At 39.9% G+C, this 16904-nt stretch overlaps 1 protein-coding gene across 1 annotated transcript in view; it reads left to right on the forward strand.

Annotated features, from left to right (window-relative positions):
* The window catches only part of LOC126108247 (protein shuttle craft), a 276697-nt gene that overhangs the window by 148778 nt on the left and 111015 nt on the right, over positions 1–16904 (forward strand). The window contains exon 12 of the mRNA XM_049913476.1: positions 7591–7754. Within this exon, the coding sequence (XP_049769433.1) occupies positions 7591–7754 (164 nt within the window). The remainder of the gene's footprint in view (positions 1–7590; positions 7755–16904) is intronic.

Raw genomic sequence — 16904 nt, forward strand, 5'->3', positions numbered from 1 at the left:
CCAGTCTCAGAATTGCTTTCTTTTGTTCTGAAAAACAGTTTTATTATGTTAACTAATGTTGCTATATCAGTACTATTATGAACTTGAACTTTCCAATTGTTTAAATAGTGTGGGTATTGCATTCCATATCAGTTTTCTATTTTACAAATCCATAAACTGATTTGTGCCACAGTGTGGTGAACAAAACTTGAAATTATTGTAAATATATGTTGTTGTTGTGGTCTTCAGTCCTGAAACTGGTTTGATGCAGCTCTCCATGCTACTCTATCCTGTGCAAGCTCCTTCATCTCCCAGTATCTACTGCAACCTACACCCTTCTGAATCTGCTTAGTGTAGTCATCTCTTGGTCTCCCTCTACGATTTTTATCCTCCACGCTGTCCTAAAATGCTAAAGTTATGATCCCTTGATGCCTCAGGACATGTCCTACCAGCCGATCCCTTCTTCTAGTCAAGTTGTGCCACAAACTTCTCTTCTCCCCAATCCTATTCAATACCTCCTCATTAGTTAAGTGATCTACCCACCTAATCTTCAGCATTCTTCTGTAGCACCACATTTCGAAAGCTTTTATTCTCTTCTTGTCCAAACTATTTATTGTCCATGTTTCACTTCCATACATGGCTACACTCCATACAAATACTTTCAGAAACGACTTCCTGACACTTAAATCTATACTCGATGTTAACAAATTTCTCTTCTTCAGAAACGCTTTTCTTGCCATTGCCAGTCTACATTTTATATCCTCTCTACTTCGACCATCATCAGTTATTTTGCTCCCTAAATAGCAAAACTCCTTTACTACTTTCAGTGCCTCATTTCCTAATCTAATTCCCTCAGCATCACCCGACTTAATTAGCCTACATTCCATTATCCTTGTTTTGCTTTTGTTGATGTTCATCTTATATCCTCCTTTCAAAACACTGTCCATTCCATTCAATTGCTCTTCCAAGTCCTTTGCTGTCTCTGACAGAATTAAAATTTCATCGGCGATCCTCAAAGTTTTTATTTCTTCTCCATGGCTTTTAATACCTACTCCAAATTTTTCTTTTGTTTCCTTTACTGCTTGCTCAATATAAAAATTGAATAACATCGGGGAGAGGCTACAACCCTGTCTCACGTCCTTCCCAACCACTGCTTCCCTTTCATGCCCCTCGACTCGTATAACTGCCATCTGGTTTTTGTACAAATTGTAAATAGCCTTTCGCTCCCTGTATTTTACCCTGGCCACCTTTAGAATCCGTGGAAGAATCCTGGAGATACTAGTAGGTATCAGATAGATTATATAATGGTAAGACAGAGATTTAGGAACCAGGTTTTAAATTGTAAGACATTTCCTGGGGCAGATGTGGATTCTGACCACAATCTATTGGTTATGAACTGCAGATTGAAACTGAAGAAACTGCAAAAAGGTGGGAATTTAAGGAGATGGGACCTGGATAAACTGAAAGAACCAGAGGTTGTAGAGAGTTTCAGGGAGTGCATAAGGGAACAATTGACAGGAATGGGGGAAAGAAATACAGTAGAAGAAGACTGGGTAGCTCTGAGAGATGAAGTAGTGAAGGCAGCAGAGGATCAAGTAGGTAAAAAGACGAGGGCTAATAGAAATCCTTGGGTAACAGAAGAAATATTGAATTTAATTGATGAAAGGAGAAAATACAAAAATGCAGTAAATGAAGCAGGCAAAAAGGAATACAGACGTCTCAAAAATGATATCGACAGGAAGTGCAAAATGGCTAAGCAGGGATGGCTAGAGGACAAATGTAAGGATGTAGAGGCTTGTCTCACTAGGGGTAAGATAGATACTGCCTACAGGAAAATTAAAGAGATCTTTGGAGATAAGAGAACCACTTGTATGAACATCAAGAGCTCAGATGGAAACCCAGTTCTAAGCAAAGAAGGGAAGGCAGAAAGGTGGAAGGAGTATATAGAGGGTTTATACAAGGGCGATGTACTTGAGGACAATATTATGGAAATGGAAGAGGATGTAGATGAAGACGAAATGGGAGATAAGATACTGCGTGAAGAGTTTGACAGAGCACTGAAAGACCTGAGTGGAAACAAGGCCCCGGGAGTAGACAACATTCCATTTGAACTACTGATGGCCTCGGGAGAGCCAGTCATGACAAAACTCTACCATCTGGTGAGCACGATGTATGAGACAGGCGAAATACCCTCAGACTTCAAGAAGAATATAATAATTCCAATCCCAAAGAAAGCAGGTGTTGACAGATGTGAAAATTACCGAACTATCAGTTTAATAAGTCACAGCTGCAAAATACTAACGCGAATTCTTTACAGACGAATGGAAAAACTGGTAGAAGCCGACCTCGGGGAAGATCAGTTTGGATTCCGTAGAAATGTTGGAACACGTGAGGCAATACTGACCTTACGACTTATCTTAGAAGAAAGATTAAGAAAAGGCAAACCTACGTTTCTAGCATTTGTAGACTTAGAGAAAGCTTTTGACAATGTCAACTGGAATACTCTCTTTCAAATTCTGAAGGTGGCAGGGGTAAAATACAGGGAGCGAAAGGCTATTTACAGTTTGTACAGAAACCAGATGGCAGTTATAAGAGTCGAGGGGCATGAAAGGGAATCAGTGGTTGGGAAAGGAGTAAGACAGGGTTGTAGCCTCTCCCCGATGTTATTCAATCTGTATATTGAGCAAGCAGTAAAGGAAACAAAAGAAAAATTCGGAGTAGGTATTAAAATTCATGGAGAAGAAGTAAAAACTTTGAGGTTCGCCGATGACATTGTAATTCTGTCAGAGACAGCAAAGGACTTGGAAGAGCAGTTGAACGGAGTGGACCGTGTCTTGAAAGGAGGATATAAGATGAACATCAACAAAAGCAAAACGAGGATAATGGAATGTAGTCAAATTAAGTCGGGTGATGCTGAGGGAATTAGATTAGGAAATGAGACACTTAAAGTAGTAAAGGAGTTTTGCTATTTAGGGAGTAAAATAACCGATGATGGTCGAAGTAGAGAGGATATAAAATGTAGACTGGCAATGGCAAGGAAAGCGTTTCTCAAGAAGAGGAATTTGTTAACATCGAGTATAGATTTAAGTGTCAGGAAGTCATTTCTGAAAGTATTTGTATGGAGTGTAGCCATGTATGGAAGTGAAACATGGACGATAACTAGTTTGGACAAGAAGAGAATAGAAGCTTTCGAAATGTGGTGCTACAGAAGAATGCTGAAGATAAGGTGGGTAGATCACTTAACTAATGAGGAAGTATTGAATAGGATTGGGGAGAAGAGAAATTTGTGGCACAACTTGACTAGAAGAAGGGATCGGTTGGTAGGACATGTTTTGAGGCATCAAGGGATCACAAATTTAGCATTGGAGGGCAGTGTGGAGGGTAAAAATCGTAGAGGGAGACCAAGAGATGAATACACTAAACAGATTCAGAAGGATGTAGGTTGCAGTAGATACTGGGAGATGAAGAAGCTTGCACAGGATAGAGTAGCATGGAGAGCTGCATCAAACCAGTCTCAGGACTGAAGACCACAACAACAACAACCTTTAGAATTTGAAAGAGAGTATTCCAGTCAACATTGTCAAAAGCTTTCTCTAAGTCTACAAATGCTAGAAACGTAGGTTTGCCTTTCCTTAATCTTTCTTCTAAGATAAGTCGTAAGGTCAGTATTGCCTCACATGTTCCAACATTTCTACGGAATCCAAACTGATCTTCCCCAAGGTCGGCTTCTACCAGTTTTTCCATTCGTGTGTAAATAATTCGTGTTAGTATTTTGCAGCTGTGGCTTATTAAACTGATTGTTCAGTAATTTTCACATCTGTCAACACCTGCTTTCTTTGGGATTGGAATTATTATATTCTTCTTGCAGTCTGAGGGTATTTCGCCTGTCTCGTACATCTTGCTCACCAGATGGTAGAGTTTTGTCAGGACTGGCTCTCCCAAGGCCGTCAGTAGTTCTAATGGAATGTCGTCTACTCCCAGGGCCTTGTTTCGACTCGGGTCTTTCAGTGCTCTGTCAAATTCTTCACGCAATATCGTATCTCCCATTTCATCTTCATCTACATCCTCTTGCATTTCCATAATATTGTCCTCAAGTACATCGCCCTTGTATAAACCCTCTACATACTCCTTCCACCTTTCTGCTTTCCCCTCTTTGCTTAGAACTGGGTTTCCATCTGAGCTCTTGATATTCATACAAGTGGCTCTCTTTTCTCCAAAGGTCTCTTTAATTTTCCTGTAGGCTGTGTCTATCTTACCCCCTAGTGAGATAAGCCTCCACGTCCTTACATTTGTCCTCTAGCCATGCCTGCTTAGCATTTTGCACTTCCTGTCGATCTCATTTTTGAGACGTTTGTATTCCTTTCTGCCTGCTTCATTTACTGCATTTTTATATTTTCTCCTTTCATCAATTAAATTCAATATTTCTTCTCTTACCCAAGGATTTCTACTAGCCCTCGTCTTTTTACCTACTTGATCCTCTGCTGCCTTCACTACTTCATCCCTCAAAGCTACTCCTTCTTCTTCTACTGTATTTCTCTCCCATTCCTGTCAATTGTTCCCTTATGCTCTCCCTGAAACTCTGTACAACCTCTGGTTCTTTCAGTTTATCCAGGTCCCATCTCCTTAAATTCCCACCGTTTTGCAGTTTCTTCAGTTTTAGTCTACAGTTCATAACCAATAGATTGTGGTCAGAGTCCACATCTGCCCCTGGAAATGTCCTACAATTTAAAACCTGGTTCCTAAATTTCTGTCTTACAATTATATAATCTATCTGATACGTTTTAGTATCTCCAGGATTCTTCCATGTATACAACCTTCTTTTATGATTATTGAACCAAGTGTTAGCTATGATTAAGTTATGCTCTGTGCAAAATTCTAACAGACGGCTTCCTCTTTCATTTCTTAGCCCCAATCCATATTCACCTGCTATGTTTCCTTCTCTCCCTTTTCCTACTGTTGAATTCCAGTCACGCATGACTATTAAATTTTCGTCTCCCTTCACTGTCTGAATAATTTCTTTTATTTCATCATACATTTCTTCAATTTCTTCGTCATCTGCAGAGCTAGTTGGCATATAAACTTGTACTACTGTAGTAGGCATGGGCTTCGTGTCTATCTCGGCCACTATAATACGTTCACTATGCTGTTTGTAGTAGCTTACCCGCACTCCTATTTTTTTTATTCATTATTAAACCTACTCCTGCATTACCCGTATTTGATTTTGTATTTATAACACTGTATTCACCTGACCAAAAGTCTTGTTCCTCCTGCCACCGAACTTCACTAATTCCCACTGTATTCAACTTTAACCTATCCATTTCCCTTTTCAAATTTTCTAACCTACCTGCCCGATTAAAGGATCTGACATTCCACACTCCAATCCGTAGAATGCCAGTTTTCTTTCTCCTGATAACGACGTCCTCTTGAGTAGTCCCCGCCCGGAGATCCGAATGGGGGACTATTTTACCTCCGGAATATTTTACCCAAGAGGACACCATACAGTAAAGCTGCATGCCCTCGGGAAAAATTACAGCTGTAGTTTCCCCTTGCTTTCAGCCGTTTGCAGTACCAGCACAGCAAGGCCGTTTTGCTTAGTGCTGCAAGGCCAGATCAGTCAATCATCCAGACTGTTGTCCCTGCAACTACTGAAAAGGCTGCTGCCCCTCTTCTGGAACCACAAGTTTGTCTGGCCTCTCAACAGATACCCCTCCGTTGTGGTTGCACCTATGGTACGGCTATCTGTATCGTCGAGGCACACAAGCCTCCCCACCAACGGCAAGGTCCATGGTTCATGGGCGAAGGGGAATATATATCATCTTTCTAAAACTCTTCGTGTGTTCTGCTGTTTACTGTCTGTTTCTTGTTCTTAAAATGTTACTAGGAGATCTTAACTAAACAGTCCTATAATGTACTGTTTCATAAATCTTACAGTCCTTCGGACACCTATCGAATGACAAAAATTGGTCTGCATTTTATTATTTATGCAACTTATTGCACCATGTATGCACACTTTTGTACAAACCATATTACAAATCATTATAAATCCTACTACAGTAGGACCTTGCTAATACATCCTCTACGGACCAGATTGGAACCCAAAAATGTCGGATTATCAGAGGAACACGTCTGTTGACCCGTAACATCACAATACAGAACAGCACCATTTTAACGTTCTATTGAAAATGGTGTCTGAAATATCTTTCCATGTTAAAACAGTAAGAAAATGAAAAGGTACACTAACACACTAAAAAAACTCACACAAAAGTCTAATGTACAGTAGCCCATGTACCATAAAATACATCTGTATCTACGGAAACCAGATGGCAGTTATGAGAGTCGAGGGACATGAAAGGGAAGCAGTGGTTGGGAAGGGAGTGAGACAGGGTTGTAGCCTCTCTCCGATGTTATTCAATCTGTATATTGAGCAAGCAGTAAAGGAAACAAAAGAAAAATTTGGAGTAGGTATTAAAATCCATGGAGAAGAAATAAAAGCTTTGAGGTTCGCCGATGACATTGCAATTCTGTCAGAGACAGCAAAGGACTTGGAAGAGCAGTTGAACGGAATGGAGAGTGTCTTGAAGGGAGGATATAAGATGAACATCAACAAAAGCAAAACGAGGATAATGGAATGTAGTCGAATTAAGTCGGGTGATGCTGAGGGTATTAGATTAGGAAATGAGACACTTAAAGTAGTAAAGGAGTTTTGCTATTTGGGGAGCAAAATAACTGATGATGGTCGAAGTAGAGAGGATATAAAATGTAGACTGGCAATGGCAAGGAAAGCGTTTCTGAAGAAGAGAAATTTGTTAACATCTAGTACAGATTTGTCAGGAAGTCGTTTCTGAAAGTATTTGTATGGAGTGTAGCTGTGTATGGAAGTGAAACATGGACGAAAAATAGTTTGGACAATAAGAGAATAGAAGCTTTCGAAATGTGGTGCTACAGAACAATGCTGAAGGTTAGATGGGTAGATCACATAACTAATGAGGAGGTATTGAGTAGGATTGGGGAGAAGAGAAGTTTAACATCTGTACATAACTTTTTACAGTACTGCATTGACATGCAGCTGATTTCCACTAAACGGTTTAAAACATGAGAAATCACACGGTTAAAAAAAATTGTTCTGGTCTTAAGCAGGACAAAGTAAGTGTGTTGCTTAGCAGACAACAACTTTGCTTTTGCTACTATGTCCCGCCATTTCTTAATCTGTGAAATTACTGTTGGAGTAGATCTAGAGCTTTGTTCAATATGCTGAAGGGCCACATCAAATACATTTTTAGCATCTGTACATGATACGTGAGCCGTAGGTTCATTGCCATCATCTTCTTTCTCATACTCATCTGTTGCTATAGTTCCGCCCCCCCCCCCCCCCCCCCCTTATCTCCGAGATGTTAATGCATTCTTCTAAATGTAGCAAAGTTTTAATTCTTTTTTGTGTACCTGTTGACTCAACACTTCTACTATTCGGTGAGTGGTCTCGTTTACTCCAGAATGATTTCACATACTATCAGTATTGTCCTTCCCATTGTCACACACTTTTGCCACATTGTCAGCTTCACTTCTCGGCTAATGTGTATTTTAGGGGAACGCTTTCTTTTCCCGGGTCCACAGCACAGCCACACGAGTGTGCGGCTCCATGCCACACGGGGCCGTGCCCGCCGTGTCCACTGGTGACGAGTGTCAAGTGCCGCTGCGGCAGCCTCGACAAGGAGCTGCCCTGCTGCGAGCTGACCACACGTGCCGACGACGCCCGCTGCAGCCGCCGTTGCACCAAGGTTAGCTGCTCTGTACAAACAGAATTATGTGCGCAGACAGTTCATCTGTGCCAGGAATTGAGAATCTTGACAATATGTGCCTGTTATTGCCATTGATACTGGTAAGTTATAGGTCCCGGGAATTCTGAGACTTTCGAGAATGTTTTAATTTTGAACTTCAATAGAAATGACAGTAGGAACGTTTTTTACCATATAGTGGAGATGCTGAGTCGCGATAAGCACAATAAAAAGATATGCACAATGAAAGCTTTCGGCCATTAAGGCCTTTGTCAGCAGTACACACACACACACACACACACACACACACACATGCAACTTGCACATGCATCTGCAGTCTCAGAGAACTACACTCAGTGTAGTTTCAGCTCTCTGAGACTGCAGACATGTGTGCAAGTTGCGTTGTGCGTGTGTGTGTGTGTGTGTGTGTGTGTGTGTGTGTGTGTGTGCACTGCTGACAAAGGCCTTAATGGCCGAAAGCTTTGATTGTGTGTATCTTTTTGTTGTGCCTATCGTGACTCAGCATCTCCGCTATATGGTGAGTAGCAACTTTCTTTCTCTGGTTTTGTTACATTCCATCCTGGACTACCCATTGTTTTAGTAGGAATATTTTTGTGTGATATAATTACAAATTAAACAGTTTTCAGACTTTCTCCTTTATTTGTACTGTGAAACGTTACTTCTCGCCAAATTTCATTATTCTAAGCCAATGAGAAGTACCTTACAGGTTTTGATGAGTAGTTCACGAGTATGAAAATATGTGACGTAAATGGGCATTCTTTTGATTTAGTTGGCTTAGAAGCTTTAATGTTTTACACTGCTAAGGGGCCATAGCACTTAGTATGTGACATAAATTTCAACTTGATACCTGTACCCATCCTAAGAAAATGGATTTTTAACAGCCGGACAACAAAGTTATTCTGCAAGGCTTCCGCTCTTGCGGATTGAGATACAGAACCCTAAAAATACGGTAGTAGTGTTTCCTCAGCCACCCTTCCAATTTATTTGCTTCCTATTTCTGACTTCTTGCACCGCTTCTCACTCCCCTCCCCGAATTTGCCATCACTAGAGGACTGTGCAGATAAGAGAAACTGGATCTACATCTGCACTGCATCCCCAAGGCCTTAATCCACATCTGCAGCTCTGGATATCTATGTTTTGAAAACCACTGTAATCCCTTCAGTATGCTACTAATCTGAAGTTAGATTTGCTCTTGGCCTACAATTTGCATTCAATGAAGTAAGAATATAGAGGCTGATAATGACCACATATTAATACACCATAGCCTGTCGTATAAACTGAGACAGGATTTATCTACATTACCATACACACTCTGTAAGCCACTGTACAGTCCTTTGCAGAGGGTAACCTGTACTGCTTCTGGGCATTCCCTTTCCTGTTCCACTTGCAAATGCAGTCAAAGAAAAATGCAGTATGCTTTCATAAGAGTCCTGATTCTTCTAGCTTGTCTTCGCAGTTTGTATGTGGTACGAGATGTGTGAGAAAAGTAATGAGATTGATATTTTATTTACCAAAGGTTTTGTTTTATTCAGACAGCAGTATTGTTCCTTTCCAAGTAGTTCCATTCAGCAGCTATAAACTTGGAGAGTGTTGTTCCCAGTCAAGCAGCACTGAAAGGCTTCAGGTAGGGCCTTTAGCATACCATTCCCATTATTTTGAATTGTCTCCACTGTCCCAAAATTACATCTTTCTAAGCCATATTTTAATTTCGGGAAAAGAAAAAGTCACAAGGCATAAGATCAGGTGAATAATGGGGGTATGAAATAACAAGAATGCCTTGAGGTCAAACATTCTGCTATGGAAGTGGCTGCATGACTTGGGATGGTGTCATGATGCAGCGTTCAGTTGTGAGCAATGTCCATTCTCACTCGATTTATCCTTTTCCTGAGCCTTTCGAGGACATCTTCATGAAATACTTGGTTGACAGTTTCTCCTGGAGGAGCGAATTCTTTATACAAGATACCCTTACTGTCAAAAAGGCAAATGTGCAATTTTTGATTTGCCCATTTGAGCTTTATTTTATCAAGGAGATGACTCGGTGTGCCACTCCTTATTTTGCCGCTTTGTCTCAGGACAGGACTCGGAAATCCAGGATTTCATCACCTGTGATCACACGACTGAACCATTCGTGGTCGTTGGCAATCCTCTCAAGAAGGTCAATGCACACATTTCTTTCATTGCCTTTCCATCCAGTTGTGAGGTTTTTCCGCTCCATTTTAGCACAAACCCTTCACGTATACAAAACTTTGGTCAAAATTTGATTTATGGTGAAAATGCATAAGTTTAACAGGTGACACATCATCCTTACTGTTAAACATCAGTCTGATTTCACAAGAGCAGGCACACACTTGACATTTACATCAGTTTTTGAAGTTGAAAGTCTCCCTGAGTGAGGTTCATCATCAGTGATTGTCACCGAGACACCACTTCAGATTTGAAGCAGCAGCATGATATTGACACTTCATAGATGTAGTATGATTATTCTTATACATTTCTATTTATTGATGAGGGAGATAATTGTTTTTCTAGTATAAATAGTACATTTGACTTCCAATCAGAAAGCCTGATATAAATCAAGAAAAACAATCTTAATCCTATCTACAAGAGCTTTTATTAGATGTATTATTCCAATAACTGTTATAATCCTTGCAACAGCATTATCAAAAAAAATTAATCAAGGACCGGGAAAAAAAGATCAGCACGAATACCATTCTCCCTCGATTCTTCCTAATCGTAGTAATTTTTCTAATCTTTGATGTAGAAATTGCATTAATTCTACCAATTGTAATTATTTTCAAAACTCTAGACATTATAATCTGAACAGTATCAACAATATTTTTTATTCTAGTCCTATTAGGCGGACTATACCATGAATGAAACCAAGGAGCCTTACAATGAGCAGAATAAAGGGTTGTAGTTAACTATAACATTTGGGTTGCATTCAAAAAGTATTGATATAATCAATCAACCTTAAATAGAATAAGAAGCGAAATATTGCAGTCAGTTTCGACCTGAAAGATTGGTAAATAATATACCCTTATTCTTATTAATTGAAGCCTTCCAAAAATGATTTGTGTTAGCAAAAAACTTATGCTCACGATAAGGAATGTTCCCCATTGGCATCTTTCAACTTTTCAAAGTTAACACACTCGTATTCTCCAAGTATAACAAGAAACTAGATGGCACAGCATTGCTTTAAGTTCCGGTGTTCCATTTTCACAATGCACAACAAAAACACTCCTCACTGATGGCACTCCCAAAACTCGTGTGATGGCTGTATGGAGGCTGCTGTCTCAGTTTCAGATGTCCTGGTACAACAAAAGTCGGATGGATATATCGGCCACTCAGTGTACCCCAAGCCAATGCACACTGATTTGTATCTTAGCAACCAGAGTTTTTACCACCCAGTCCAGAAGAGAACAGCTTTAAATACACTGAAACTCCCTGGCAGATATCAGCACACACTCCCCTACAGATCGAAAATCTCATTGTTTAAATATACTGTTCCACAGAGCAAATACTGTTTCTGATGAGCACCACTTGGATGCCAAAATTAATCATGTGAAGTGAAGTGTGTGTTCCACAAGAATGGCTATGGGTCATACAATATCAGTTCAGCATTCTCCAAGAAAAGGAAACATGAAGATGGTGAACATTCACGTGATAAGCCACCTATTGCATTCCTTCACTTTTGTGACACTACAGGCAGCAAAATAATCAGAGTTCTAGAAAGAAGAGGTATCAGATCTGTTTTCTGATCTCCTAAGAAGATAAAGCAGGTACTATGCCCTGTTAAGTACAATCTTTGCCTCAGGATTCCTGGAATTTAAAACATCCCGTGTAAGTGCAGAAGTAATTACATTGGTCAGTCCATCCACACCGTTTTTGACCACTGTGTGGAACATAAGTGGTATATTAAAACCCGAGCCCTGGAGAAATCTGCATCTGTTGAACACAGCCTCACTGTTCGACGAAACAAAAGTTTTGTACCAGGCTCCCACATACTGGAACTTTGTAGAAATAAGAATTTTGAGAAAACCTTCATCTATGATGGTAGATGTAATTTTAGCGGTGCGTGGAAGCGAGCTCTCAGTGCAGAGAAGAGCCGGAGATATTCGTCACAACGTTTATGCTACGGTGGGAGCGGTGTGCCACAGAGTAGACATTGACACCATCTGGGACAGCATGACATAACTACTGACCAATCAGAATCTGTCTTTGGGCTATATAAGGCTAACACAGCAGCAGTTTTGACAGTCAGTTGCTCCTGATGAAGATGACGGTGGAAATTGTCGAAAGCATGAGGATTTACTCTGAACTTATGGGGAAAGAAGTTCGAGACTGTTTCGTACAACAGTCCCATCGCGAAAGACGTTGTGCTCGAGTGCACTGTTTTCCACATCTCTCCCACACACTTTATACACCGTCCACGGCTAGTGCTGCCAGCTGTCGTCTGATTGGTTGTTGCAGATAAACATCAAACCTAGTTTCATCTACATCTACATACATACTCCGCAATCCACCATACGGTGCGTGGCGGAGGGTACCTCGTACCACAACTAGCATCTTGTCTCCCTGTTCCACTCCCAAACAGAACGAGTGAAAAATGACTGCCTATATGCCTCTGCACGAGCCCTAATCTCTCTTACCTTACCTTTGTGATCTTTCCGCAAAATGTAAGTTGGCAGCAATAAAGTTGTACTGCAGTCAGCCTCAAATGCTGGTTCTCTAAATTTCCTCAGTAGCGATTCACGAAAAGAACCCCTCCTTTCCTCCAGTGACTCCCACCCGAGTTCCTGAAGCATTTCCGTAACAATCGCGTGATGATCAGACCTACCAGTAACAAATCTAGCAGCCCGCCTCATTCTCCCGATCTTTCTTGTACCGCGATTGCAACTGCCTTTGCTTCCTGAGCATTCTCCGAATTGTGCTGTTAAACCACGGCGGGTCTTTTCCGTCCATAATCCACTTTTTTGGCACATACTTCTCCAATGTGTGATTTACAATGTGTTTAAAATTTGCCCATAATTAATAATTAGTTTGGTAGACACTTTAATGAGACTGGATAGTGTGTTTCTCATTTGACAGTAAAATACATTAAAAAATCTGCAGCACAGCTTAGCAACCAGAGGGAACCTACCTAGCATCCCAGACCTATTTTCTGGTTCAGGTTCAGTGATATCATCTTCATGATTTGGACTGAGGGCCAAGACACCCTGGCCCCACCCTCCACAACCCCAACACCTTATCTCCTGTCCTCTTCACCTAGCTCTTCTCAACCCAATATGCTATCTTCCTGGACACTGACTTCCAACTCTTCAATGGGTCCTCCCACAACTCTGTCCACCCACTAAGCCACCAACATTACTTTCATTTCAACAGCTGTCATTGTGAATTGTGGTTTATTAGTCTCATAAAGTACATAATCTAAATCATTTGATTCAGGTACAGGAGACATGTCAAAATTTTGGTAAAGTTTTACCGTATACATACAACACCTGATTTTAAGAAATGGTACCGTAACAATAATACAATATAAAAATACACATACAATAAAAAAACTAACAATTAATTACAACAACTGATTTTAACAAATGGTATCATAATAATAATACAATTTTGTTACACATACAATAAAAGACTAACAATTAATTACCCTTTGCTCAAATTATCATGTCATCCTCTATGACTTATTCTACTGAATAGTAGCATTTCTCCCACAGAATCTGCTGTAGCCTTATTTTTAGACTCTGTGGCTTCATATTAAATATATTTTTGCCCATTAGCTTGTTATGTATTGTCATCCCCATATATTGTGGAGTTCGTGCATAAAATTTCAAATGGTGTGTGGGTAACATAAAATTATTTTTATTTCTTGTGTTGTATGTGTGGTTAAAATGATTTTCCTCAAATAATTTTTGTCTTCTGTGTACAAAGATTATAATTTCATAAATGTATATGGAGGGAACTGTTAGGATTTGCAAGTTCCGAAATAATGGGCGACAAGATTCTGTTTGTTGTGCACTACACATGTATCTTATAATTTTTTTTTTGCAGTTTCAATATTCGAGATACACTACTTGAATTTCCCCAGAAAATGATACCACACCTAATGACAGATTCAAAATAACTATGATATGCTATTTTTCGTGTACTCATGTCAGTAGAGTTTGCTAGTATTTGCATTGCAAATGCAAAGCTGCTTAGTTTATTTGATAGGAACTCAATATGTGTACTCCAATTTAAGTTGTTGTCCACATTTAGTCCTAGGAATTTGACTGTGTTAACTTCTTCCATAAGATGAGTGTAATGGTGTATTTTAAGATCCACACATTTCAAATGTTTGGTTTTGAAATGTACCAAATTGGTTTTTGTAATGTTCAGTTTCAAGCCATACCTTACACATAAAAAATTGCTTCCATAAAACCTGGCCACCTGTGGACAGTGTATCTGCAGTGGAGAGAGCTCCATGCCCAGTGCACTGAAGGTCTCGTAAGGACCTTCACATATGAGCTTGCCCTCGAAACCTAGTTTGCAAACAGATTTCCCATGCCCTTATTTCCACACACACTTAATCCTCCCATCAGTCCCAAGAATCAGCCTCAAAGGAGCATCTCACTCATCACCTGTGACATACCTCACATAACTGAGCCTCATGTGACAAAACAGGACCTCCCCCCTCCCCTCCCTCCAATATTAATCCCACTAGAAATGACCGTGCTCATGTAATGAAAGTGGAGGTATGTAACCCCTGATACCTCGTGTGCGTAAGTTTGTGGGTGTAACGGAAACCAAGAATATTTTTCACCGGATTAATTGAATCAGTTTGAAATAACTAAAACACACACGCACACACACACACACACACACACACACACACACACAAAAAGCAAGGCTCAGAAAACCAGAACATGATGAGCACAGACATTTTCATAAATGTAAATTGTCATGCATGATCCAAATCACAAGTTTCTCCCTACCAAACATACACTGGCTATTCATGATTGTCTGCTGCTTGCTATCTTAATCACAGACATCTACATCTACACTCTTAACCACCTTGAGGTGCATGGTGGAGGGTACATCACCTTGTACCAGTTATTAGGGTTTCTTCCTATTCTATTCATGTTGTGTACATAGTTCCGGATAGTCAGTGCGTACACAACTTTCCCACTAGAGCGCGCCCCACTAAGCACAACAGCGCAGGCGCAGCGTTCGTCCGTCTCCGCACTACGAGATAGAGCTGCCTTAGAGATGGACCAAATTCTGCTTCCGCCGATCCGCGGATTAATATGTAACGCAGCCAATGAGATTGCTGCTAACGTAGAACCTGTTCTCCTCGCGGATCACACTCGTGCAGTGATACATGAATGCGCGAGGTATTATGACGAGTGTACAGACTTCAGATTCGTCAGTCTGCATTTGTCTGCACCAGTCTGTACCAATCTATAGTCAAGTTTCAGTCTGGGCCTAATAAGATTACCATATTCATCTACATAGCCATGAAGATAAATGTATAGACACTTTTGTCAAGTATCAGAGATATGTGTGAGAAGAATATTAACGTACCAATACCAAAGGAACTTCAGATTGTCAATTTTGGTCACCATCAATCTGCTACTCTAAGCATGCAAGTGGCATTTGTATCATCTGACCTAACGGCAGAGGATAAACACGCCACGATAAGACCACGAGACATATTGCTGACACTCTCTTACTTCGTTAGAGCGACGAGTCAAATAATCTGATGGTGTGTGTACTGAAGGTCTTACAGTACACACACCACAATTCATGTATGGAGCTTGTGAAGGGGGATTGTTTAAATGCCTTTGTGTGTGCAGTAATTGTTCTAATCTTATCTTCATGATCCCTATGTGAGCGATATGTAGAGGGTTTTAGTATATCCCTAGCTTAATTGTTTAAAGCCGGTTCTTGAACCTTCGTTAACAAACTTCCTCAGGATAGTTTATGTCTATTCAAGAGTCTCTCATTTCAGTTCCTTCAGTATCTCTGTGACACTCTACCATAGATTAAACAAACTTGTCACCATTTGTGTATATGTTCCATATCCACTGTTAGTCCTATCTGGTATGGGTCCGACACACTTGAGTAACGTTTTAGGATGGGTTGCAAGAGTGATTTGTAAGCAACCTCTTTAGTAGGCTGATTGCACTTTTCCAGTATTCTGCCAGTAAAATGTTACACACAAATATTTGTATGAGTTGCCCAATTCCAACAGTGACTGATTGATATTATAGACATAGGATACTATTATTATTTTTAGCCATAATAGCTATGTTCGTGCGCCGTGACCGTGTGGGATAGTTATTTATTTCAAGTTTCTGCTACCAGTATATTGTGAATAAGCTTCCTACTTAGGTTGTTGTTGGTGCTGAAGCTGATTTTTACTTCTGTGTTTTGGAATAGTCTTGCTAATTTGTCAGATAGTATTCCAAGATATGGCATTTTTACATATTTGACTGCTGGGGCACTGTCAGTTGTAAGTGTAGTTTGAAAGTGACTGGTAGCAGAAACTTGAAATAAATAATAGGATATATGTTTTTTTTTTTTTTTTCATTTTGTGAATTGCAAAATTTTACATTTCTGAACATTTAGAGCAAGTTGTACAGTGCAACAAATGTATTTTCCCAACATACAGAAATAATCCACAGAAGAATTGGCACAAAAACAAGGCAGTGTGCAAGTGCAGAAAATAATACTAGCAAACTCCACAAATTATTCACATTTGTGCAATAAGAGCGAATAAAAAAAATAGACTGTAGACATTATATATACAATGAGGATTATGACAGGATAGTGGGCTTGCAAAATGTAACATATGCATTAGCAATTTATTTAATGAATGAAACTGATTTTAATTCTGAAAGTTACTGGAAAATGCTGTTTAAGTTAAACACAATTTCAAGTACTTGATAAACAGTGGCAATGAAAAATTTTCACAACTTTAACCCAATTAATAACTTTTATCCAAAAGTCTCTCCAGTTATGGTTCGAATGGGTCAAGCTTTTCTAGCCTGTATAAAGTCATGTTTCACTGAACAGATGCTTTTGGCTTGTTGTCATCAGCATGTTTGGTCCGTAATCCATGAGCGTGCAGTCCAGAAATTATCA

The sequence above is a fragment of the Schistocerca cancellata genome, chromosome 11, assembly GCF_023864275.1.
Source record: "Schistocerca cancellata isolate TAMUIC-IGC-003103 chromosome 11, iqSchCanc2.1, whole genome shotgun sequence".
NCBI lineage: Eukaryota > Metazoa > Arthropoda > Insecta > Orthoptera > Acrididae > Schistocerca > Schistocerca cancellata.